Raw genomic sequence first — 26207 nt, 5'->3', positions numbered from 1 at the left:
CAGGGCATAAGGTAAGCACCCTCTTCCTGGATCCTGCGATGCGATCCCGAGTCTGGCTCCGGGTTACCGCTTTTGGTTCTGAAATTCCACCCCGAGCCAGACTCTGGAATACCTCCAGGCAGGTTAAAATACCTTTAATACCGGTCAGACTTTCCAGCGACAAAATCTGTCTGGATTTTGGCCCAAACTTGTCTTGCATACACACGGTCGGACAAAGTTGTCGTAAAATCCGATCGTTCTGAACACGGTGACGTAGAACACGTACGACTGGACTATAAACGGACCAGTAGCCAATAGCTTTTGTCTCCTAATGTATTCTGAGCACGCGTGGCACTTTGTCCGTCGGAATTGTCTACACACGATCGGAATTTAAACAATCGGATTTTGTTGTCGGAAAATTTTAGATCCAGCTCTCAAACTCTGCGTGTCAGAATTTCCGACGGAAAAAGTCAGATGGAGCCCACACATGATCGGAATTTCCGACAACATGATCCGATCACACATTTATCGTCGAAAAGTCCGACCACGTGCACAAGGCATAAGTGGTGGCAACTATCTGCATGGTCATCTACCTTTTGCAGCGTTGCAACCTCATGGGTACATGCCCCAAATGTTAGGACTACAGCTTACTCTGCCTTTGCTTTATTTAGATACAAACAGCCAAGGTGGTGGGCGTGACCAGTTTGCACCGCCGTGAATACTTATGACAGGAGGAGCCACTGTCAAACATTCTTACCTGTCCTGTCCATAGCTCCCAACTGTCCCTGATTTGTCCCTCTGTCCCTCATTCCTCCTCATTTGTCTCTCATTTTGGTCTGATCTATATAGATGTATATAAAATGCACTTTTTATATATCAAAAAGTGTTTTCCAGCGCTAAACCTTTCATCTGATTTCAAAATTGCTGTATTTGTAAATTACAAAAGCCAATATAAAGGAATAGTAGTGGTAAAAAAAAGCACTTGTGGGTTTAACCAATCTTGTTTTTTTTTTTTGTAAAATTCTCCTGTAAGGGGGCGTGGCCCAAGGTGTGTCCTATGCCTGCATACTTTTGCTGATAGGCAGGGGCAGACTGACCATTCGGGCTCTCAGGCACTGCCCGAGGGCCCCATGCCACTGAGGGGCCCCATTAGGGTTACCAGCCTCAATAAAACCAGGGACAGTATGTAAAAATCTGTGTTTTTTTAAAAATCACAAGATTATAGCTGCCCCGCCTCTCCAGTACATTTCAGTGTGTGTATGTATTCTGTGTGTGTATACTGTGTGGGCATATTGTGTGTCTGTGTGTGTGTACTGTATCTGTATGTGTGTGTATACTGTGTGTGCATATTGTGTGTCTGTGTGTGTATATTGTATCTGTGTGTGTGTGTGTATACTGTGTGGCCCCATAATCTATTGCCTGGGGACCCCATAATCTCCTATAGCCCGGGGGCCCCATAAATTGTCAGTCCGCCCCTGCTGATAGGTGTCTGTCAGCTGGTAGCCTGACGGAGCAGGTAAGAGTGATGACAGCAGCTCCTCCTGTCACTGTCTGTCTCAGCAGGGCAGACTGGCCACGCCCACCTCCTGAGCCAATCGCCTCAAAATAGATTGATACAGTCATGTGACCTGGAACTAAAGGAAAGAAAAAAGGCATTTTGGAAGCTTTTTCAAAGACTTTGCTTTATCGTTTGTTTTGGGAGTCGATTCGCAACCTCACTTTGTAAAAATGGTGATTTTGGTTTACAACCACTTTACGGCCACTAGGGGGCTCGCTCCCTGAGCCGATGCGAGTGCTCGGCGATCTCAGTCGCCGCCGGGCTCCCGTGATCGCTCGGGGCACACGGAGAACCGGGAGCTGTGTGTGTAAACACACAGTTTCCGGTTCTCTGAGCAGGGAACTGACAGATCGTCTGTCCATACAGAGTATGGACGGCAATCTTTTAGTTTCCCTGCACAGTTCCATCCACCCTTCAGTTAGAACACAAAATATGATACATATTAACCCCTCCCTTGCCCCCTAGTGTTAACCCCTTCACTGCCAGTGGCATTTTTACAGTAATCAATGCAATTTTAATCGCACTGATCACTGTATTAATGCCAATGGTCCCAAAAATGTGTCAAAATTGTCCGACGTGTCCGCCATAATGTCGCGTTCACAATAAAAATCGCTGATTGCCCTCATTACTAGTAAAAAAAAATATTAATAAAAATGCCATAAATCTATCCCCTATTTTGTAGACGCTATAACTTTTGCACAAACCAATCAATAAACGCTTATTGCGATTTTTTTTTTACCAATATGCTACAGCATCGGTGTGATGATGCAGCTGTCCCACGATGGCTCCAAGCCTGAGAACTGATCTGTCACATGACAACTGACCTCTCAGTTCTCAGTCTGTTCAAAGCAGAGAGCAGTGACTGTCAGTTCTGCTCCTCCTCCACTCACTGGAGCACCAGACTGGGGAGGGAATGGGAGTGGCTGGCTCCGGCTCCCAGCCATACCAGTCAGCTGTCAATCAGAGCACTGGGTGCCCCAATATTGTTGTCATTCTTCCAGAGAATGAAGTGGCTCTGCTACGTCAGCTGGTAGCTGATTCGAAAAAGTCTTTGGCCATACTTCTCTTTTAAAAGAGAAGTGTGGGATTTCAGAATAACAAACAGCCATTCACACCTATCTGGATGAAGCATCAGCCTGATGCCTGAGCTGTCCCCCGCTATCTCTAAGACCAAGAACTGAGCAATCAAAAGCCACTGATTGCTCAGTTCTTGGTCTTCAGAGAGCCGGTCACTGTCAGCCACTGGCATTCTGTTCTGCCCCTCCAGTGCTCACGCTGGGCTGTGGAAGGGGTGGGATTGCCTGGCTCAGACTCTCAGTGGTGCGCTGAGTGGCTGAGCCAGCTGCCGTTCAGGCATCTGGGTGCATCCCAACATTAAAGTCAGGGTTCCTCCAGAGCCTAAACTGGCTGAGTGACATCAGATGACAGCGGACTTTAGCCCGTAGTCAGCTGAATCTGGACTAAGTACACTCCTTTGACCCACAGAAGTAGGGCCCAAAGAGCTTTAGCCTTACTTTTCCTTTAATAATTCTGGGCTTTCCATGTCACTGACATAAAACAAGTATAGAGGTAAGGAATTCTGATGCTTTTTTCCTGTTCAAGAAGGAGCCTTGTGGGTTAAACAAACTGCTGGTTTTTAATACCCCTTGGGGATTCTGGTTGGCATCTGGGGGTTATCTCTCCAGAAGCTACCAAAAACTAGAGTATCAGTTTTGGAATGACTAACTCCTAATATGAATCTACCAATTTGGAAATACTGCCCACGCTGTAGCCCCTTGCCTCAACAAACACTGCCAGCTTCCAGCCTCTGCACAACACCTATGCCCAAAAAAATCTCTATACAGCTCCCTGCTGTCGATTGTCAAACAATGACTCATTGAATATCACTGCAGCGTTTTTTTTTTTTTTTACGTTAGCGGGTAAGTATATCGCAAGAATTGGGGCATTATTCTAGGTTTGGTTGTTCGCACAATCACAGTAATCATGGTAACCACAGATAATCTATCATCCTCAAAGAATAAACAAATACATTGAATATATAGCAATGGAAAATAAGCCCCCTTTCACACTGGGGTAACTTGTCATGCGATTTGACAGTTCCAAATCACATGACAAGTCGCACCCCATTGCCGGCAATAGAACTTATATGTTGCAGCGATATGAAAAAGGTTCCTGCACTACTTTTTGCCGATTTCAATGTGTTTTGCTTAGACTTCTGTTAAATAAAGTCGCAAGCCGCAATTAAATCGGCAAAGCGAGTCGCACTGATGTGTCGCTTTGAAATCACGCTGAAGGAGCACAATTTCAAAGCCACACCGGTGTAAACAGGCGCTAATAGGAATCGCAGTGTATGAGACACATGAGCAGTGCCTAAGAATATCACCAGATATCCTTTTTTATAACACTTTATGTGCTGTACTTATGGCTGGTGTCAGGCACCTAGACACCAATATGTTAATCATATTGTCATCATAAATACTTTGTGGTACATCTTGCCTTTGCAAGACACTGACTATGCTATAGCATTGCTGAACATGATACAGACATTTATAATTTTACATTAGACTGATACATTTTACTCTCTATGGGCATACAAGACATTATTTCTCCTACGATACTCGACTTATGGCTTTGACAAGCGCACTTGTTTACCTCTTTTCTTTAATAAAGCTGATTAAAAAGAAAATCGCATTGTGCATGTTTTATGATCCTGTAATAATAGCATTGTTCCATCTGTATGCCTGTAAATCCATGGTAACCACAACACTTCAAAAAAGGAATATATTAGAAAATTGGAGAAACTGTACACAAAAGGAAATATAACATGAAGCACACTAGACGCAAATAGAAATGTTAAACTACCTCAATCCCAAAGGACTACAGCACAGAGCACTTTAACTTCCTATCAACATGGTTTGCTTAAATTAAAATAAATAGTTGGATTTATTAATCTATTTGTTTCAAATATTAAGAAAAAAACATAAAAAAAATAAAATAAAAATGGCCTCTGCTAATAAAGTGACTTTTTTTGTTCACACTGTATCACAGTTTAGTCAATTCAAATTTTCTCAACATAAAATGTTGACTTGTTGTGCAAGGACTCTAAAGGCCCGTACACACAATCGGACTTTTTGACAACAAACATACAAATTAGCTGTTTTAAGGCAACATTCGATAGTGTGTACGCTCCATCGGACAAACTTATCGGTTTTCATCGGACAAATGTTGGCCGTGCGAACAGACAAACTTTTCAACAACATGAGTCCAATGGAGTAAAGTCCGATCGTGTGTGCAGAAAATCATCAGACTTTACAAACACCCATGCTCAGAACCAATGCAAAAGATCAAACAACAATACAGAAGTTGACCAAAGGTGGTTAAAAGCAGAAAAACCACATGATTTGGTGAAAGTTGGGTGAAAAAGTCAGATCGTGTGTATGCTTATCAAGTTCACGGCCAAAGCCCTTTGTACAGAAATCCACAGGAACGTTTGTTTAAAGTCCGATCGTGTGTATGAGGCTTAAAACAGATATGCTATTGACCTAAATCTGCCATGATAGTGGCCATTAGTATTAAAAATCGTTTCAAATTTTTACATACTATTCTGCCCCGTACACAGGATCGGATTTTCCGACAGCAAATGTTGGATGTGAGCTTGTTGGCAGAAAGTCTGACCGTGTCTATGCTCCACTAAACATTTGTTGTCGGAGAAATGTTGGGTAGCAGTTCTCAAATTTTACGGCAGCAAAACTTTGTTGTCGGAATTTCCGATCATGTGTACACAAGTCCGACACACAAAAGTTCACGGATGCTCATGTAGTGCACTACTTCCTTGGAAGCTGCGGGTGTAGTTCATTACAGTACTGCTGGTTTTATCTCCCGCTCTTCCACCCCACTTGAGTAGCAACAGACACAGTTCAACAGCTGACCAAGGAATATTTATTTATTTTGCTGCAGCATGTTGTATATTGGTGATGCAAGAAAGTATAAGCTGCCTCTTCTTCTCGTTCCATGTGAGTAGCTAGAACCCTTTCCCTTTGTGAACTGGCCAATGCCCCTCTGAAAGACATTTTGGTAAATTGGAATGCTGGAAGTCCCTCACCTCCTGCGATTCCTCCCCAGGCCAGTTCAGGAAAGTCCAGGCACCCCCGGTCTACTCTGTCTGCTTGGTAGCTACTTCCCATTTCCTGTGCAATGATCCATCCCAGCCGGGATGCCTGGTTTCTTTTCCCAGGGTTTCTGGTGTAGATTGTAGGATTAAACCATTCAGCTTTCAGGTCTCTGAACCCTCAGGCCTTCCGGTTAGATTCCTGCTCTCCAGCACTGGAGCCTCCGACACCCCAGGCCTTTGAGCCTACTCCTGATGGTCACATTGTAAAGCCTCTCTCCACCTAGTCTCTTCCCTGCTCTCCTAGTAAGCATGTGACCCCAGTATATATGCCTGTCCCGCCCCTGGTCATACAAATTAATGATTGGGCCAGGGCCATATACGCTGCCTGCTCTTCAGTCCCTGCCCCGCCTTCTTTCCAGAACATTACCCTGGAGAAGCAAGGGATGTCTTCCAGGTTAAAGAACACGGGTCACACCCCCCTCTATTCTACTGCTCCTCCCAAACCCAGATCAAACCCACCAGGCCTAAACAAGAAACAGTAAGGCACTGGCAATTTCTCCTGACTCTAACCTGTTAGCACCCACCTAAAGGTGGTGGGTGCTACACTTGGAATCAAGCAGAAGGAGCCGCACTGGCTATTGAACTTCCCTTTTCTCGGCTCATCGTACGTCTTGTATGTCACCACGTTCCCATGTTCGTAATTGTTGGCCAACATTTGTGTGACCATGTGTATGCAAGACAATTTGGAGCCAACCTTTGAACAAAAATCCACGGTTCTGTTGTCAGAAAATACGATCGTGTGTACTGGGCATTACACTGACTACAAAAAACCTTGCTGGTGACGTCGCAGGAATAAATACAATATTTGTTACTTTTCACCATCAACTATTGTGCAGAATGGGACACTTTCAAAGTGATGTTCTGTGATAGCATAGGGTTATATGAAACACTAATATATTATAGGATTGTTTGTAAAGATACAATTGAAGATATTCTTTGCAGATGTGATGGCTTCCATACCATTTTGTATTCTTAAATCAGGTTCAGGGTCAAAGGTTAACAAATTATCTTTTGATTATCAACACAAAATCTTTGTCTTACCTTCCTGAGAGCTCCATCCCTTCATTGGATTTTTTAAAATCCACACTGGTAATATTATCCAACCTACTGATGACATCATTGCAGAACCCCATTGTTATTCCATTGCCTGGGTCGACTTTGAGGATTTCTTGTTCAACCTCAACTGTGTTCTTCTCCATGTAATGACTACTTTCCTTGATTCGCTGTTGAATCATTGGTGTGAGTGGCATCTCAAAACTGAAAAAGCTATCTGGTTCATAGTATAAGGTGTCAAGTGATTCCACACTATAATACAAGGAAGTGTTGTCCAGTATGTTCTCAAACTGTGAGCTATACAAGTCTGTGGAGTCCTCAGAACATCTTTTAGATCTAAACGTGTCTTCATGTTGGTCATCTGTTACAATCCTAGGGCTTAAATAAAATGTTGCAATGAGCTATATTTAGCGGTTCAAAATGGCACATTTCTTGCAATAATATCTAAAGCCGACACTTTTTTGTTTGATAGAGCAGGGATATTTTAGAGAATATGTCAAAATTTTATTTCTGACTGTGAACCTTATTTGGAGATTCACCCTGGTGATCATTGTCACAAACACACAAAGTGATGGGAAATACAAAATTATATACAGTGCTATGAAAAAGTATTTGCCCCCTGCCTTATTTTTAATTTTTTTTGCATTTTTGTCACACTTAAATGATTCAGATCATTAAACAAAATGTAATATTACACAAAGATAACCTGAGAAAATACAAAATGCAGTTTTTAAATGATGATTTCATTTATTAAGGGATAAAAGCTGTCCACACCTGCCTGGCCCTATGTTAAAAAGTAATTGCCCCTAAACCTAATAACCCCTCCAGGCAACAACTGCAGTCAAGCGATAACTGGCAATAAGTCTTTCACATCACTGTCGAGATAGTTTGGCCCACCCCTTCTTTGCAGAATTGTTTTAATTCAGCCACATTGGAGGTTAATCGAGCATGAACAGCCTGTTTAGGGCCATGCCACAGCATCTCAATTGGATTTAAGTTTGGACTTTGATTAGGCCACTCCAAAATCTTAATTATGTTTTTTTGAGCCATTCAGAGGTGGACTTGCTGGTGTGTTTCAGATCATTGTCCTGCTGCATAACCCAAGTGAGCTTGAGTTTGAGGTCACGAACTGATGACTGGATATTCTCCTCCAGTATTTCTGGTAGAGCACAGAATTCATGGTTTCATCAATTATGGCAAGTCATCCAGATCCTGAAGCTGAAAAGCAGCCCCAGATCATCACACTACCACCAGCATGTTTGACTGTAGGTATGAAATGCTGTGTTAGTTTTACGCCAGAAGTAACACACCTTCCAAAAAGTTAAACTTTTGTCTTATCAGTCCACAGAATGTTTGCTCAAAAGTCTTGGGGATAAACACAATGTTTTTTATGGCAAATGTGAGATGAGCCTTTGTGTCCTTTTTGGTGAGCAGTGGCTTTCGTCTTGGCATTTTCCCCATGGATGCCATTTTTGCCCAGTCTATTTCTCATTATTGAATCATCAATACTGACCTTAACTGAGGCAAGTGAGGCCTGTAGCTCTTTAGATGTTGTCCTGGGTTCTTTTATGACCTCCTGAATAAGTCCTTGTTGTGCTTTTGGAGTAATTTTGGTTGGCCAGCCAACCAAAATTAGATAATAGCACCATGGTTTGCTTAGAAATGGCTTTATAACTCTTTCCAGACTGATACATGTCAATTAATTTGTTTTTCATCCATTCCTGAATTTTTTTAGATCGCAGCATGATGTTTTCTTTTTTTAGATCTTTTTGTGTGCTTCACTTTGTCAGACAGCTTCTTTTTAATTGATTTCTTGATTCAACAGGTCTGGCAGTAATGGGGCCAGGGTGTGGCAAGTAAAATTTAACACAGCTCTTTAAAAAATGTGGTAATCACAGTTCATTGATGATTTAGCAAGGATGGCGGGGGGGGTTACTTTTTTCACTTAGGATCAGGCAGGTTTGAACAGCCTTTTCCCTTATTAAATGAAATCATCATTTAAAAACTGCATTTTGTATTTATTCCGGTTGTGTAATAATAAAATTTGCTTCATAAGAAAATGAAAAAAATAAAAAAAAATAAGGAAGGGGCAAATACTTTTTCACAGCTCTGTTGTCAGCAGAACAAGAGGTGAGGGAAAATTTTCCAATGGGGCCACCTGTTTTGGTGACAAATGTCTAAGGGGCAATTTCTTCCCATTTCCCTTTTCATCTCTAGGACAAAATGTAAGGGAAAATCTACCCAACCAGGGCACAAACAGCATAAAATAAAACTGAAAGGCATTTTACCTTTTCTCTAATAAAAAAAATATGTGCTATAGTTACCATTGTGATGCTGCTCTGCAATATGACTTCCATAAATACAAAATAATTCTTATTTAGGTTCAAAAGGATCAATAAAGTCAGTCTGTTTGGGAAGCCTGGGGCAGACAACAGAAAGTAGTGGGGTATATACACTATATGGTTGAGTGTGAAAAATTGTGAAATATACAGCAAATGTGCTTGAGTATATGATAAAATGGAGAAATGTACAGCAATTGTGCTTGAGTATATGACATCTGTATGAGAAGGCACATTTCATTAGTTATTCACTGTCCTCTCCATCAATTGCAAAGCCATAAATATTGTGCAGCTCGTTGCACCAGTTCCCCATGTAACTGGTCACAGATACTTTGAAAGACTAGTAGCCACCCCAGGTCTTCACTCATACAGTCGGTATAGAAAAGAATCACCCCACTTTGAAATAAGCAAATTTTTTTGCTTTGCAGCCTGAAATTAAGACAGATACAGTTCTCTTCTTATCCAGCTGTATTTTCTCAGTGAAACTTATAACATCCAACTTAAAGACATAACACCAACATGCCAGAAAAAAAAAGAATTCAAAAAACAAAATCACTGAGTTGGAAAAAGGACCCCCCCCCCCCCCCCCCTTATGTCAGTAATTTGTTGGACCACCTTTTGCTTTAATTACAGTCTTTGCAATATTTTCCCGTTCTTCTTTGCAGAACTGCTCAAAGTCAGTTCAATTTGATGGTTTGTGGACTGCAGTCTTCAAGTTATTCCACGAATTTTCAATCTTCAAATCTGGGCCCTGAATAAGCCATGCAAGGACATTCACCTTTTTCACCTTCAACTACTGTGTTGTACATTTCAATGTTCTGGAAAAGGGCAGCAGATCTTCCTCAAGAATTTGCTGATATTTTGCCCAATATATTTTTCCTTTAATCCTAACAAGTGCTCCAGTCCCTGCTACAAAGAAACACCCCCATAACAGGATATTACCACCTCCATGCTCTACTGTAGGAATGGTGTTATTTTGCTAATTCAATAGGAAGATGGTTTGCCTTCCAACATGACAATGACCCAAAGCACACAGCAAAAATGACCACACAGTGGTTGAAGGAGAAAAAGATGAATGTGCTTGTATGACCTAGTCAGAGCCCAGACTTAAACCCCGCTGAAAATCTGTGGAATGACTTGAAGACTGCAATCCACAAACAATCACCATCAAATTTAACTGAACGTGATCAGTTCTGCAAAGTGGGAAAATACTGCAAAGTCAAGATTTGCAAATCTAGTAGAGACATATCTCAACAGACTAAAGGCTGTAATTAAAGCAAAAGGTGGTCCAACAAAGTACTGACATAAGGGGGGTGATAATTTTTCCAACTCAGGGATTCTGTTTTTTATTTTTTCTGACATGTTGGTGTTATATCTTTCACTTGGATGTTATAAGTTGCACTGAGTAAATACAGCTGGATACAACAAAAACTGTGTCTGTCTTCATTTCGGGAAGCAAAGCAACAAAATGTGATTATTTTAAAAGGGGTGATTATTTTTTTGCACCCATTGTAGTCCACTCCATACTTCTTACTTGCTTTGTGCCCAGTAGTCCTGGTAATAATACTGCTACGGAGCATGGTGTATACCTTGTCTAAAGTCATGGAACCAAGAGTCAAAGCACCCCCCTGCCCCTTCTGTCTTATATATTGCAGTAGCTGTCAGTCTCGCCATCTTTCCAGTCACCTCAATAAGCACTGCCATCATCAAAGCCAAAAAGTATTTTATCAATAGAAAGTGTAAGGTGTTTGAGGCACTCTAGTCTCAGCTAGATTCACACTTTTGCATGTGATTTGTGTGCTAAAACTCATACAAAACACATCCATCAAAATGTGTGTTAACAAGCATCAGTGTGAAACCATGGGTGTTGCAGTTATACACATTAAGCATTGAGGCTCAATGCACACTGTTGAAATATAAAGTGTTTTGGCATGTCTTAGCTCCCTATTGTTCTGCATTTTATAATGTTTTTGTCAGGCTAAAATGCAGAAAACACAAAATAAAGCGTGCTAAAATTGCAGGATTTTGCTAAAACCGTGTGAATCACATATATGATTCCCTGAGGCTTACTATGTATCCCATTGTAAGGAATAGAAATTTATATCACCACCACTGCAGTATGAAGGTCCCATTTTCTGCAGTTTATTGTGAGCTTTTTGCTAATAGGACTTGGGCACATCGTTAAATATCCCCTGACATGAACGTCCAGTGAAAATACCAACTGAAGGGAGATAAGAACATGAAGTTGGAGAAAGTGAGACAAACAATGGTTGAATTACTAAAGGGAAATAGACTGTACACTTTGCAAGTGCAATTGGAGTGTGGTGAAGCTCTGCTGATGTGCTAACATTAAAGTGATACTAAAGTCTGTTTTTTTTGCTTAAAAATAACAAACATGTTATACATACTTGCTCTGTGTAGTGGTTTTGCACAGAGCAGCCCAGATCCTCCTCTTCAGTGCTCCTGGCCCCTCCCTCCTGACGAGTGCCCCCACAGCAACAGCTTGCTATGGGGTACCTGAGCTGCAGCTCCCTGTGTCCATTCAGACACAGAGCTCTGGCTAGGCTCTGCCCCTTTCTCTCCTCATTGGCTCACTGACTTTGATTGATGGCAGCGGGAGCCAATGGCGCTCTGCTGCTGTCTCAGCCAATGAGGAGAGAGAGTTTTTGGGCAGTTGAGTCTCTCCTGCAACATTGCTGGATAGAGATGGGCTCTAGTAAGTATTAGGGGGCTGAGGGGGGCTGCTGCGCACAGGTTTTTTGTCTTAATGCATAGAATGCATTAAGATAAAAACCCTTCTGGCTTTACAACCACTTCAAGTGACCTAAACCAGTGGTTTCCAAACTCTGGCCTGGGGGCTGGATCTGGTCCTTTGCTTGCTTTTATCTGGCTCTTGGGGAATTATCCACCACACCCCCCCCCCCCCCCCCCATCTGCAACAGTGGGCCATAGTTCCTGACACTCTATTGCTCTTACTGACACCAATGATGGGGCACTAGTCCTCTCACTGACACTAATGATGGGGCACTTTTCCTCCCACTGAAACCAATGATGGGACACTTTTCCTCCCACTGAAACCAATGATGGGACACTTTTCCCCCCACTAACACCAACACTGGAGCACTGGAGCACTATTCCTTCCACTGAAACCAACGATGGGCCACTATTGCTCCCAATGACACCAGGGATGTGGCATTATTCCTCCCACTGACACCAGTAATGGGGCACTATTCCTTCCACCAAGCCTGAGCCATTGTTCAGTCACGTTGACACCAGGTAATTTTATACTCCCACTGGTTACAGTCTGGCCCCCCCTAAAGTTTGAAGACAGTAAATTGGCCCTTTGTGTTGAAAGTTTGGAGACCTCTGGCCTAAAGGTTTGAGAGCATGTCAAGGGAGGGTAAACATCTAGCATGGCTAATATTTTAGTACCACAAATCCAAACGAGGAAGAACAAATATCTACTGGATGAAAATTCCACTGATAGAATTGTTCATCAACACTGCAGGTTACCTGTAGTTCTCAAAAATGATGAATGAACCACTTGTGAATTTTTGTCAGGATTCATCAGCAAACACAAACAATCTACAACATACACTGACATTTTCTATGCTTCTTTACAACTCACCTCTTAAAAGATCGAACATGCTCCACATGATCTTCACCAAGATCAGGATCCTTTACGAAAACTTCATTGTCTAAACCATCCTGATACTGACAAGTGTCAGAAACACTCCTAGGCCTCTGAATTATTGATGAAATTGTTGTTCCCATTTTGGCACTAGTCCTCTCAAGGTTTGGAATGTAGCTATTTGTTCCTGCAGCTATAAGGGACGTTGTATCATTTTGCTTTTCATCAGCTGTAGTAGGTGAAGTGTCCCCCCACCCAACCACCATTTGTTTTTGTACCGTTGCTGTACCAGTACCATTAAAAGCAGCATTTTCTACACATATTGGCATAGTAGACTGTGACTGAGCCATGCCATTATTATCTTCTTTATTCACTCCGCTTATCATATCGCTTTCTACTTCGTCATTGCAGTTATCCATGATAGTTGTTGTTGAGGAGGAAATATTACTATGTTGTGATCTTGGATAGTCAGCAATCTCTGTTATTTGTGATAGTGAGGATTCTGAGAGAGTTTCCTCTTCTGAGATTGCTGCCAACTCTCTCTGAACATATAAATAAGACTTTTTGTCCTGAGGAACAGGTGCTATAGGAGTGTATGGGGTGTCCTCCTGACCTGTAACCATCACTTTTTCAAAGTGTTCTTCTGTCTGAGGACTTGGAACAATTGGATTATCCACAACATTCTCTATATTGACAGTCAAAGTACATCCAGTCTGTGTGTTAAGCTCTTGCGTTGATGAAAAATTGCTGTCTGCACCATCTGTTAAATGTCGGGGCCCACTCTTAAATGTGTCATGTAAACATTGTTCAGATTGTTCTGTTAAATGGTCATTAAGTACTACTGGTTCGGCCTTGTGAAGGTCTCTTTTTTCTTGTATACATGGTATCGGTTCAATTAAATGTCCTTGATTGGCTTTGAATGTATCATTTTCTCTAGCTTCTGTTGTCCCGTACTCAGGAAATTCATTGATGACGCTAGCAGCCTGTGGAAGCAATCTTGTGTTTCCAGGGTCATCTGTGGAAAACAAAACAATGGTAACATTATTCCAGATTCGAATCATATGCCTGGGAAAAAAAATAAAAATAATAATGATCTAAGATAATATAAAATACATTGCTAATTGCCAGAAAGCCACCATAGCTCTGAAACTACAGCTTGGTAAACTCTGGTGGCTCTGGTCTGAGAGTTTAGTTTTGAGAGAATATGGTTCTCCTGAAAGGGAAGTTTGCATTGCTACAATAATTTTTTATTTACAAAAAGGCACCTAACTGGTTCTCTTTAAAGGAATTCCAGAATAGTTATCCATTTTACCATTGTTTTAAAGAATATGTAAACGCAACATTTCATATTCCTGCTGTACCTGTTCTTGTATGAAAAAGTATCATGTTCTCTTTGTATTGCTCCTGTTGTGTGAAACCCTTGGCGTTTCTGCCAGGCCCTCTGCTTTCCTATTAAGAACTGACCACACTAAGCAGGAGAGCACATCTTGGTCAGTTATCTAGTTAGGCTGAGAACTTAGCCTGCTCTCCTCCAATGATCAATCTTGTCCTGACTCAACCCCACCCCCCCCCCCCCCCCTGCACAGACTTCCACTGGGAAGATCAGTGTGTTGCCTTTTCTCCTCCCCCAGCTCTCTGTTCTCAGCTGCATAAGGAACTTAGAGGGAATGTGGAAAAAAAGGTACTCCTAATGTTTTATTATATCTAAATACAAATGTTTTGTCTTTCATTTCTATTTTAAACTGAATAGGTCCTTTTACAAGGCAATAGTTTAGAAACACTTTAAATGTTTCAATATAGTAACAAAAAGAGGTTTAGCTGCAAAAACCTTCACTGTCATGAGCACCTCCCATATGCAAAAAGTCAGCACTGTGCAATGCCCCGTCTAAACTGCAATGCAAGATTTCAGCTATTGAGGTCCACCCTGCATTATTTTGCTGAGTGTTTCCCAGTGCTACTATTTGTTTGAAGCTGTATCCCCAAGGTATCCTTCACTAAAGGACTGTAAATTTATTCCACCTGGCATTGCTTATGCCAAGTCTTAATTTAACCGCTTCAGCAATGGAAGATTTGACCCCTTCCTGACCAGAGCACTTTTTGCGATTCGGCACTGCGTCGCTTTAACTGACAATTACGCAGTCATGCCCCATTCCTTTCATTACAAAATCAAAGGATGTCAGGTAGGAAGGGGGCCAACAGGAACATCCACTAAACACATTTTGGCCACTTCAGCCCCGGAAGATTTTACCCCCTTCCTGACCAGAGCACTTTTTGCGATTCGGCACTGCGTCGCTTTAACTGACAATTACGCAGTTATGCGACATTGTACCAAAACAAAATTGACGTCCCTTTTTTGCCACAAATAGAGATTTCTTTTGGCGGTTTTTATTTTTTGCATTATAAACAATAAAATAGCAACAATTTTGAAAAAAAAAAGCATTCTTTTTTACTTTTTGCTATAATAAATATCCCCCAAAAATATATAAAAAAATTATTTTTTCCTCAGTTGAGGCCGATATGTATTCTTATACATATTTTTGGTTAAAAAAAATCGCAATAAGCTTATATTGATTGGTTTTATGGCATTTTTATTATTAATTGTTTTTATTAGTAATAGCAGCAATCTGCAATTTTTATCGTGACTGCAATATTACACCTCAGACACTTTTGACACTATTTTGGGACCATTGTCATTTATACAGCGATCGGTGCTATAAAAACGCACTGATTACTGTGTAAATGACACTGGCAGGGAAGGGGTTAAGTGTGTTCTAGGGAGTGATTCTAACTGTGGGGGGGGCTACCACTGACATAACAGCGATCACTGCTCCTGATGACAGAGAGCAGTGATCTCTGTCATGTAACTAGGCAGAACAGGGAAATGCCTTGTTTACATATGCATCTCCCCGTTCTGCGGCTCTGTGACATGATCGCGGGACACCGGCGGACATCGAGTCCACGGGAACAACAGGCACGCTCACGCTGTATGCAGCGGGCACACGCCCGCTAGCCCCGCCAATTAAAGGGGATGTACGGGTACGCCCATTTGCCCACCGCTGCCATTGTGCCAACGTATATCGTAAGTAGTAGTCCAATTAAACAGGAACCGGACGACTTTCAGTCAGTGTGTACAGCTGTCTGTCCAATAGCTTTGTCGATGAGACATGCTGGAAAACCAGCATCCGATCAGCACTAGCACCCAATGGCTGCAAGGTCTAATCTGTAAATTCTAGAGGGGTGGGGATGGTGTTAGAGCCTACCCGCTGTTAGAATTCAATAGAACAGCAGGGGAGATTGCTGCACCAATATCATTGCTTGTGTGTTACAGTGGTCTGTCAGGTATTTTTTCATTCAACCAGCTGTCAGCTTTAGATGTGGTTGACTTTAATAACATTTTCAGCATTTAGAGAAAACACCCATTCATCTTGCCAGAAATGCAATGTCCTTGTTATTTTTTGTGAGCTGGAAAAAAAAATCACATCTATCCTTATCTTTCTTAGAAAGCTACTAGTCCCATTAATCCACCAAGTAGTGGTGATTAAGAATGAGCCAAACACCCCCCCCCCCCCCCCCCCGGTTCGGTTCGCACCAGAACATCCGAACAGGCAAAACATTTGGACGAACACATGAACACCGTTAAAGTCTATGGGACACAAACATGAAAAATCAAAAGTGCTAATTTTAAAGGCGTATATGCAAGTTATTGCCACAAAAGTGTTTGGGGACTAGGGTCCCGCCTCAGGGGAGATGTATCAATGCAAAAAAAAGTTTTAAAAACTGAATTTTTTTTAGGAGCAGTGATTTTAATAATGCTAAAACAATAAAAATTGAATATTCCTTTAACCAGTTGCCGACCGCCGCACGCCGATGTACGTCGGTACAATGGCACGGGCAGGCATAAGGACATACATGTACGTCCCTTGCCTCCCGCGGGTCGGGGGCCCGATCGGGCCCCCGCCCGGTGCCTGCGGCGGTCGGTATTCGTTCGGGAGCGATCCCGGACGAGGGGACGGCCATTCATTCATGGCCACCCCCTCGCGATCGCTCCCGACGAATAGAAATCCCCGGTGACATCACTTCCTCTCCTGTAATGTAAACACAGGAGAGGAAGTGATGTATTCTCTCCTCCGTGTCGGTATTTTTCGTTCCGACACGGAGGAGAGCGGATCAGTAAGTTGCACCAACACTCTACACACACAGTAGAACATGCCAGGCACACTCACACCCCCCCTTTACCCCCCGATCACCCCCCCAATTACCCCTGCCCCCCAGTCACAGTGACACCAATGTCATTTTTTTTTTTTTTTTTTGCATTGGTGTCATTTGTGACTGTAATAACTGTTAGGGCAGTTAGAGTTAGCCCCCTTTAGTTCTAATGTACCCCCCTAACCCCCCCAATAAAGGTTTAACCCCGTGATCACCCCCCGTCGCCAGTGTCACTAAGGCTGGGTTCACATTGCAGCGGTTTATGAGAACGAATGTGATTCGCACCGCACTGCGGTGCAAATCACATCCGATCTCTGTGCGATTCGAGTTCAGCCATTCGCCACACCCGCCGCACCCGCCGCAAATTCGCACGGGACCCTTTTTTTGGCCCGCAGCAGAATCGGATCGCATGGGTGTTCACACCATGCGATCCGAGTTTGCAGATCGCACTGCGATATGCGAACTGATCTGGGGGTGTCAGTAACATTTCACTGACACTCCCAGCAGTTCGCATAGGGCAGTGTGAACTGCCGCCGGGAGGCATGCGATGCGGGAACCCGCCGCGCATTCGCGGCGTTTCCGCATCGCTCCAGTGTGAACCCAGCCTAATAAGCGATCATTTTTCTGATCGCCGTATTAGTGTCACAGGTGACGCTAGTTAGGCAGGTAGGTATTTAGGTTCGCCGCAGCTTTTTATAGCGCCAGGGACCCCCATATACTACCGCATAAAGCCCCCTGATTGCCCCCTAGTTAACCCTTTCACCTGTGATCACCATATAACTGTTACAGGTGACGCTGGTTGGTTAGTTATTTTTTTATAGTTTCAGGGCACCCGCCATTTATTACCTAATAAAGGTTTAACCCCCTGATCACCCGGCGGGTGTCATTTGTGACTAATAACTGTTAGGGCAGTTAGGGTTAGCCCCCTTTAGTTCTAAGGTACCCCCCTAACCCCCCAATAAAGGTTTAACCCCGTGATCACCCCCCGTCGCCAGTGTCACTAAGGCTGGGTTCACATTGCAGCGGTTTGAGAACGGATGTGATTCGCACCGCACTGCAGTGCAAATCACATCCGATCTCTGTGCGATTCGAGTTCAGCCATTCGCCGCACCCGCCACACCCGCCGCACCCGCCGCAAATTCGCACGGGACCCTTTTTTTGGCCCGCAGCAGAATCGGATCGCATGGGTGTTCACACCATGCGATCCGAGTTTGCAGATCGCACTGCGATATGCGAACTGATCTGGGGGTGTCAGTAACATTTCACTGACACTCCCAGCAGTTCGCATAGGGCAGTGTGAACTGCCGCCGGGAGGCATGCGATGCGGGAACCCGCCGCGCATTCGTGGCGTTCCCGCATCGCTCCAGTGTGAACCCAGCCTAATAAGCGATCGTTTTTCTGATCGCTGTATTAGTGTCACAGGTGACGCTAGTTAGGCAGGTAGGTATTTAGGTTCGCCGCAGCTTTTTATAGCGCCAGGGACCCCCATATACTACCGCATAAAGCCCCCTGATTGCCCCCTAGTTAACCCTTTCACCAGTGATCACCATATAACTGTTACAGGTGACGATGGTTGGTTAGTTATTTTTTTATAGTTTCAGGGCACCCGCCATTTATTACCTAGTCTCACTAGTGTACCCCTAAATTTAGGGGTGTCTACTTTCCAAAATGGGGTCATTTGGGGGGGTTTGTGCCATCTTGGCATTTTATGGCCTTCAAAACTGTAACGCCCTTAGAAAGCCTGAAGGCGGTGCTTGGTTTTCGGGGCCCCGTACGCGGCTAGGCTCCCAAAAAGTCCCACATATGTGGTATCCCCGTACTCAGGAGAAGCAGCAGAATTTATTTTGGGGTGTCATTTCACATATGCCCATGGCATGCGTGAGCAATATATCATTTAGTGACAACTTTGTGAAAAAAAAAAAAAAGTTTGTAATTTTCCCGCAACTTGTGGCAAAATATAAAATATTCCATGGACTCAACATGCCTCTCAGCAAATAGCTTGGGGTGTCTACTTTCTAAAATGGGGTCATTTGTGGGGGTTTTGTGCCATCTTGGCATTTTATGGCCTTCAAAACTGTAATAGGTAGTGAGAAGTGAACTCAAAAATTTACGCCCTTAGAAAGCCTGAAGGCGGTGCTTGGTTTTCGGGGCCCCGTACGCGGCTAGGCTCCCAAAAAGTCCCACATATGTGGTATCCCCGTACTCAGGAGAAGCAGCAGAATTTATTTTGGGGTGTCATTTCACATATGCCCATGGCATGTGTGAGCAATATATCATTTAGTGACAACTTTGTGAAAAAAAAAAAAAAAAAAAAAGTTTGTAATTTTCCCGCAACTTGTGGCAAAATATAAAATATTCCATGAACTCAACATGCCTCTCAGCAAATAGCTTGGGGTGTCTACTTTCTAAAATGGGGTCATTTGTGGGGGTTTTGTGCCATCTTGGCATTTTATGGCCTTCAAAACTGTAATAGGTAGTGAGAAGTGAACTCAAAAATTTACGCCCTTAGAAAGCCTGAAGGCGGTGCTTGGTTTTCGGGGCCCCGTACGCGGCTAGGCTCCCAAAAAGTCCCACATATGTGGTATCCCCGTACTCAGGAGAAGCAGCAGAATTTATTTTGGGGTGTCATTTTACATACGCCCATAGCATGTGTGAGCAATATATCATTTAGTGACAACTTTGTGTAAAAAAAAAAAAAAATATTTTTTTTTGTCATTATTCAATCGCTTGAGGCAAAAAAATAAAATATTCAATGGGCTCAACATGCCTCTTGTCAATTTCCTTAGGGGGTCTACTTTCCAAAATGGGGTCATTTGGGGGGGTTTTGTACTGCCCTGCCATTTTAGCACCTCAAGAAATGAGATAGGCAGCCGTAAACTAAAAGCTGCGTAAATTCCAGAAAACGTACCTTAGTTTGTAGATGTGACAACTTTTGCGCAAACCAATAAATATACAATTATTGACTTTTTTTTTACCAAAGACATGTGGCTGAATACATTTTGGCCTAAATGTATGACTAAAATTGAGTTTATTGGATTTTTCTAATAACAAAAAGTAGAAAATATCATTTTTTTTCAAAATTTGCGGTCTTTTTACGTTTATATCGCAAAAAATAAAAATCGCAGAGGCAATCAAATACCATCAAAAGAAAGCTCTATTTGTGGGAAGAAAAGGACGCAAATTTTGTTTGGGTACAACATTGCATGACCGCGCAATTACCAGTTAAAGCAGCGCAGTGCCAAAGTGTAAAAAGACCTCTGGTCATTTACCAGCAAAATGGTCCGGTCTGAAAGTGGTTAAATATCGTGACTGGGGGGTGTCTATAGTATGCCTGTAAAGTGGCACAGTTTTCCCATGTTTAGAACAGTACCACAGCAAAATGAAATTTCTAAAGGAAAAAAGTCATTCAAAACTGATCGTGGCTGTAATGAATTGTCAGGTCTCGGCAATATAGATAAAACTCACTGAAAAAAATAGTATGGGTTCACCCCCCCCCCCCAGTTCATTACCAGGCTCTTTGGATCTGGTATGAATATTAGCGGAACCCTGAACCAAAGGTTTAAAAAAAAATTGTGTGAAGGTCCCCCCAAAATCCATACCAGGCCCTTCAGGTCTGGTATGGAGATTAAGGGGAACCCTGCGGCAATTTTATTTTACAAATAGCGTAGGGGTCCCCCCAAAATCTACACCAGACCCTTCAGGTCTGGTATGGATTGTAAGGGGAACCCTGCACCAAAATGTAAAAAAAAATGGCGTAGTGGTCACCCCAAAATCCATACCAGACCCTAATCCGAGCACACAACCTGGCAGGCCGCAGGGAAAGAGAGAGGATGAGAGTGCCCCCCTCCTCCTGAACTGTACCAGGCCACATGCCTTCAACATGGGGAGGGTGCTTTGGAGTAGCCCCCCAAAGCACCATATCCCCATGTTGATGGGGACAAGGGCCTCATCCCCACAACCCTTGCCCGGTGGTTGTGGGTTTATGTGGGTGGGGGGCTTATTGGAATCAGGAAGCCCCCTTTAAAAAGGGACCCCAGATCCTGCCCCCCCCATGTGAATTGGTAACAGGTACACTGTACCCTACCATTTCACCCAAAAAAGTGTCAAAATAGTAAAAAAGACAGGAAACACTTTGGGACAAGTCCGTTATTAAAAAATAAAATTTTCAAACGATGTCTATTCCTCTTCTATCACGCCACCCGACAAACTGAAAAAAGAAAAAAAACGCAACAGTTACGCCTCCATGGGAGGCTCCTGCCAAGTAATGCTTCTTCTAGCTTTGACAGCTGTTATATAGCTGAAGGAGGGGCCACTCGGTGACGTAAACGGTTGACCCCCCTCTTGCCTCGCTCTGCAATGGTGCAAATAAAGGAAAAGAGACTTAAAAGAAAACAAAGGCACCAACTGCATCAAAGGTACAGTTGTTCTACTGTCACTCAGCATTACAGAGCAAAGTAAGGGGTATTGTATCCCCCAAAACAAAATATTTAATAACCTCCAATTAAATAAAACATTAAGCACAGTTATAAATATACTATGGGGGTTATTTACTAAAGGAAAATCCACTTTGCGCCGCAAGTGCACTTGGAAGTAAAGTCATTGTAGATCCGAGGGGGACATGCAAGGAAAATAAAAAACAGCATTTTAGTTTGCACATGATTGGATGATAAAATTAGCAGAGCTTCCACTCATTTCAGATCTACCCCTCAGATTTAGAGTGACTGCACTTCCAAGTGCACTGCAAGTGCAAAGTGGATTTGCCTTTCGTAAATAACCCCCAATGTATATCTAAAACACTAATTATAAATAACCATTTGATTTATAAACCTTCTACCCTGCAAAACAGCTCTTTATTTGATAATTGACTCTCTGCTGCGACTTGTGTCTAATTTGATTGTCTTTGATTTAGGGTGATAAGATAGATGATTTTAAACACAGCATTCTTCTTAATGGAAAAGAACTGTGCATCTTCTCTTGCTGAGATGCTGTGGATCGGCTTAGGAATAAATAGGGATTTCTTTGTATTTGTGACATCAGCATGAGGGAGAGTAATTAACTTATAAAACTGCTAAATTGGATGGAGAAGAGCAATCGCTATTATTTTCCTGTCCTCCATTGATGCCATTCACAAGAGAAAACATGCAGACACCCAGCGGATCTCGCCCTGAGACTTCCTCCTGGAAATTATTGTCAATGAAAGGTTTTTGTTTTGTTTTTTCACATTGGCCAAGTGTACAGCTTCATCTGAGCCGACTAAAATTTCTCAACTGTATATGATATTTAGAAATGTATTATTATTAGGCAATTAAATAAATGAAAATTCGATTTTAATTAAAAGCAATTCCCCCAAAACAAAATTGTGCAGCTAAATTGAAATTCCTTCTGGGGAATTTAATAAGTCATAATGACACGTTTCCGGTGAAGATCCCTTTGGAATTTCCTGGGCTAATCTAGGCAAGCATCTGCACCAGTTTTGATAATATTACGGACATGGGCAACAAATTCTTAAAGAATTACTGCTATGTCCCAGACTGGGAAAATGGCAGTAATTACGCCAGTGCTCAAAGTGGGCCATGTCTTGGCTTGGAAGCTTTCATTTATGTGACAAACACAATATTCCCCACCCACACGTTGCTGAAGATGGTTATTTGTTAATGATGGGTGCTTCAATGATCACAGGCTGGGAACCGTAAAAGATCCAAGTGAAGAACTGTCATCAGCACACCAAGGATTCCTCAAGAAGGGTCTAAAGCTTTATTATCGTGGTCACATGGTACACAGAAGGCAACATTTCGAAGCCACGCAGGGCCCCTTCTTAAGGCAGGGGCCACTTGCCTGACAAAGGGGCCCTGTGTGTCACCAAAACGTTACCTTCTATGAACTTCCAACATAGGGCTCTATTTCTGGCCTCATTTAGCTGTCAGCTGGGAGATTATCCAGCTCAAGATCGAATGTAAACAAAGAGGCCAGTGATACAGGTAATGCCATTACCCAAAATGGCAATGGCTCAAGTCTCTGAAAAAATAGTTCCCATCAGGTCTGCCTGACTTTTGATTCAGAGAGCATGGCTTTAGGCAAATCTGAAAGTTGCTATTTAAATACATTGGATCTATCCTACTCCCATGTCTGGTAATCAACACCATGATGAACCTGGTAGGAAACTAGGCTCTCAATTCCCCATCAGACTCCCCTCTCCCACCCCTGCTATAAAAACACCTTGGCATATGTGCCTGTCGCTGTGACAAGCCCTGCAGCCAGGAAGGAAGCCCACAGAGGAAAGAGTGTTAAGTATTGTCATGTCAACAGTGTTAATTTAGACATCAAATTTCAATTTAGTTTTAGTCATTGTTTTTTGACTAAAATGCCATTTTAGTTTTAGTCAAATTTTAGTCATCTGAATTGTTTTCGAGTTAATCGTATTTAGTCAACTAAGATATCCTACATTTTAGTCGACTAAAAAGCATTTCTCTAAAATTTCCAAACTCATTATATACTCCCGGAGACCTGTATAGCATACAGTGCTCTGGGCAGTGGTCTGAGGAGGCCTGTAATGGACACAGTGCTCTGGACGGTGATATGAGGAGGTCTGTAATGCACAGTGCTCTGGATGGTGGTCTGGGGAGGGCTGTAATGGACACAGTGCTTTGGATGGTGGTCTGGGAAGGCCTGTAATGGACACAGTGCTCTGGACTGTGGTCTGAGGAGGGCTGTAATGGGCACAGTGCTATGGATGGTGGTCTGAGGAGGTCTAATACATAGTGCTGTGGATGGTGGTCTGAGGAGGTCTAATACATAGTGCTGTGGATGGTGGTCTGAGGAGGTCTAATACATAGTGCTGTGGATGGTGGTCTGAGGAGGCTTCTAATGGACACAATGGGGGTTATTTACGAAAGACAAATCCACTTTGCACTGAAAGTGCACTTGGAAGTGCAATCGCTCTAAATCTAAGGGGTAGATCTGAAATGAGTGGAAGCTCTGCTGATTTTATCATCCAATCATGTGCAAGCTAAAATAAAGTTTTTTATTTTCCTTGCATGTCCCCCTCAGATCTACAGGGACTTTACTTCCAAGTGCACTTGCAATGCAAAGTGGATTTGCCTTTAGTAAATAACCCTCAATGTCTGGACGGTGGCCTGAGGAGGTCTGTAATGCACAGTGCTCTGGATGGTGGTTTGAGGAGTAGCAGCTCAGGAGATAGCCTGCTTGGGTGTCCCCTTAAGCAAGATTATTGTCAACAGTGTTAATTTAGACATCAAATTTCAATTTAGTTTTAGTCATTGTTTTTTGACTAAAATGCCATTTTAGTTTTAGTCAAATTTTAGTCATCTGAATTGTTTTCGAGTTAATCGTATTTAGTCAACTAAGATATCCTACATTTTAGTCGACTAAAAAGCATTTCTCTAAAATTTCCAAACTCATTATATACTCCTGGAGACCTGTATAGCATACAGTGCTCTGGGCAGTGGTCTGAGGAGGCCTGTAATGGACACAGTGCTCTGGACGGTGATATGAGGAGGTCTGTAATGCACAGTGCTCTGGATGGTGGTCTGGGGAGGGCTGTAATGGACACAGTGCTTTGGATAGTGGTCTGGGAAGGCCTGTAATGGACACAGTGCTCTGGACTGTGGTCTGAGGAGGCCTGTAATGGGCACAGTGCTATGGATGGTGGTCTGAGGAGGTCTAATACATAGTGCTGTGGATGGTGGTCTGAGGAGGTCTAATACATAGTGCTGTGGATGGTGGTCTGAGGAGGCTTCTAATGGACACAATGGGGGTTATTTACGAAAGACAAATCCACTTTGCACTGAAAGTGCACTTGGAAGTGCAATCGCTCTAAATCTAAGGGGTAGATCTGAAATGAGTGGAAGCTCTGCTGATTTTATCATCCAATCATGTGCAAGCTAAAATAAAGTTTTTTATTTTCCTTGCATGTCCCCCTCAGATCTACAGGGACTTTACTTCCAAGTGCACTTGCAATGCAAAGTGGATTTGCCTTTAGTAAATAACCCTCAATGTCTGGACGGTGGCCTGAGGAGGTCTGTAATGCACAGTGCTCTGGATGGTGGTTTGAGGAGTAGCAGCCCAGGAGATAGCCTGCTTGGGTGTCCCCTTAAGCAAGATTATTGTTCTATGGGCACTCGGCAGGAGGGAGGGGCCAGGAGCCCCAGCGGGGGACCCAAGAAGAGGAGGATCTGGGCTGCTCTGTGCAAAACCGCTGATTTAAGGCTGTCCAGCCTAGAGGCGAGTCCTGGGGACTTATAGACCCCAGATCTCGCTGTAAAGAGGACCTTTCATGTCCTATTTCTATTACAAGGGATGTTTACATTCCTTGTAATAGTAATAAAAGTGATAAAAAAATGTAAAAGGAAAGTGTCAAAATAGAAAAATAAACAATAAAACATTTTTAAAATTTATAGCGTCCTTGTTTATGCGTGCTCGCTTGCAGAAGCGAACTCATACGTAGATCGCACCCACATATGTAAACGGCGTTCAAACCACACATGTGAGGCATCGGCGCAAACATTAGAGTGAGAGCAACAATTCTAGCCCAAGACCTCCTATGTAACTCTAAACAGATAACCTGTAAAAAAAATTTAATGCATAACCTATGGGGATTTTTAAGTACCGAAGTTTGGCACAATTCCACAAGTGTGCACAACATTATCTTTCACATTATGCAAACAAATTGGGCTAATTTTAGTGTTTTGTTCTTTTTAATGCATGAAAGTTGCAACGATCACTATTTTATTGCCTAGGTTCTCTGCTAAAAAAAAAAACATATATAATGCTTGGGGGTTCTGAGTAATTTTCTAGCAAGAAAATTATGATTTTTACACATAGGAGAGAAGAGTCAGAATTGGCCTGGGTGGCAAGTGGTTGAAAAAAATACCGGCATTTATTATAACCTAAAAAAAGCAGAAAATAAATATTTTACCAAGTACATTTCAGGTACTCTAAATGTACAACTTTTCCTATATGAAGCAATATTTTATTTGGTGATGCAAACACTAGAGCAGATTTTTGTGTTTCAACTTTGCCTTTAGAGTAAAGAGGCTGAACAAAATGAAAATATAACAGATTTTTCCATCCATGCATCCCCCACTGTTTATGCCCCATTCCTTTGATTACAAAATCAAAGGATGTCAGGTAGGAAGGGGGCCAACAGGACCATCCACTGAACACATTTTGGCCACTTCAGCCCCGGAAGATTTTACCCCCTTCCTGACCAGAGCACTTTTTACAATTTGGCACTGCGTTGCTTTAACTTAA

The 26207-nt window shown here is 42.7% G+C and overlaps 1 protein-coding gene across 2 annotated transcripts in view; it reads right to left on the bottom strand.

The window, feature by feature from the left end:
• Positions 1-26207, bottom strand: part of PSD3 (pleckstrin and Sec7 domain containing 3) — an 857533-nt gene that overhangs the window by 553224 nt on the left and 278102 nt on the right. For both annotated transcript variants that reach the window (XM_077476201.1, XM_077476202.1), the window contains exons 3-4: positions 12729-13746; positions 6750-7139 (exon numbers count right to left, since the gene is read on the bottom strand). In XM_077476201.1, coding sequence (XP_077332327.1) covers positions 6750-7139; positions 12729-13746 — 1408 coding nt within the window. The remainder of the gene's footprint in view (positions 1-6749; positions 7140-12728; positions 13747-26207) is intronic.

The sequence above is a fragment of the Lithobates pipiens genome, unplaced genomic scaffold, assembly GCF_037356315.1.
Source record: "Lithobates pipiens isolate NorthernLeopardFrog02 unplaced genomic scaffold, aLitPip1_a1.2 Scaffold_13, whole genome shotgun sequence".
NCBI classification, from domain to species: Eukaryota; Metazoa; Chordata; class Amphibia; order Anura; family Ranidae; genus Lithobates; species Lithobates pipiens.
This window is presented reverse-complemented; position numbering and strand designations above follow the sequence as displayed.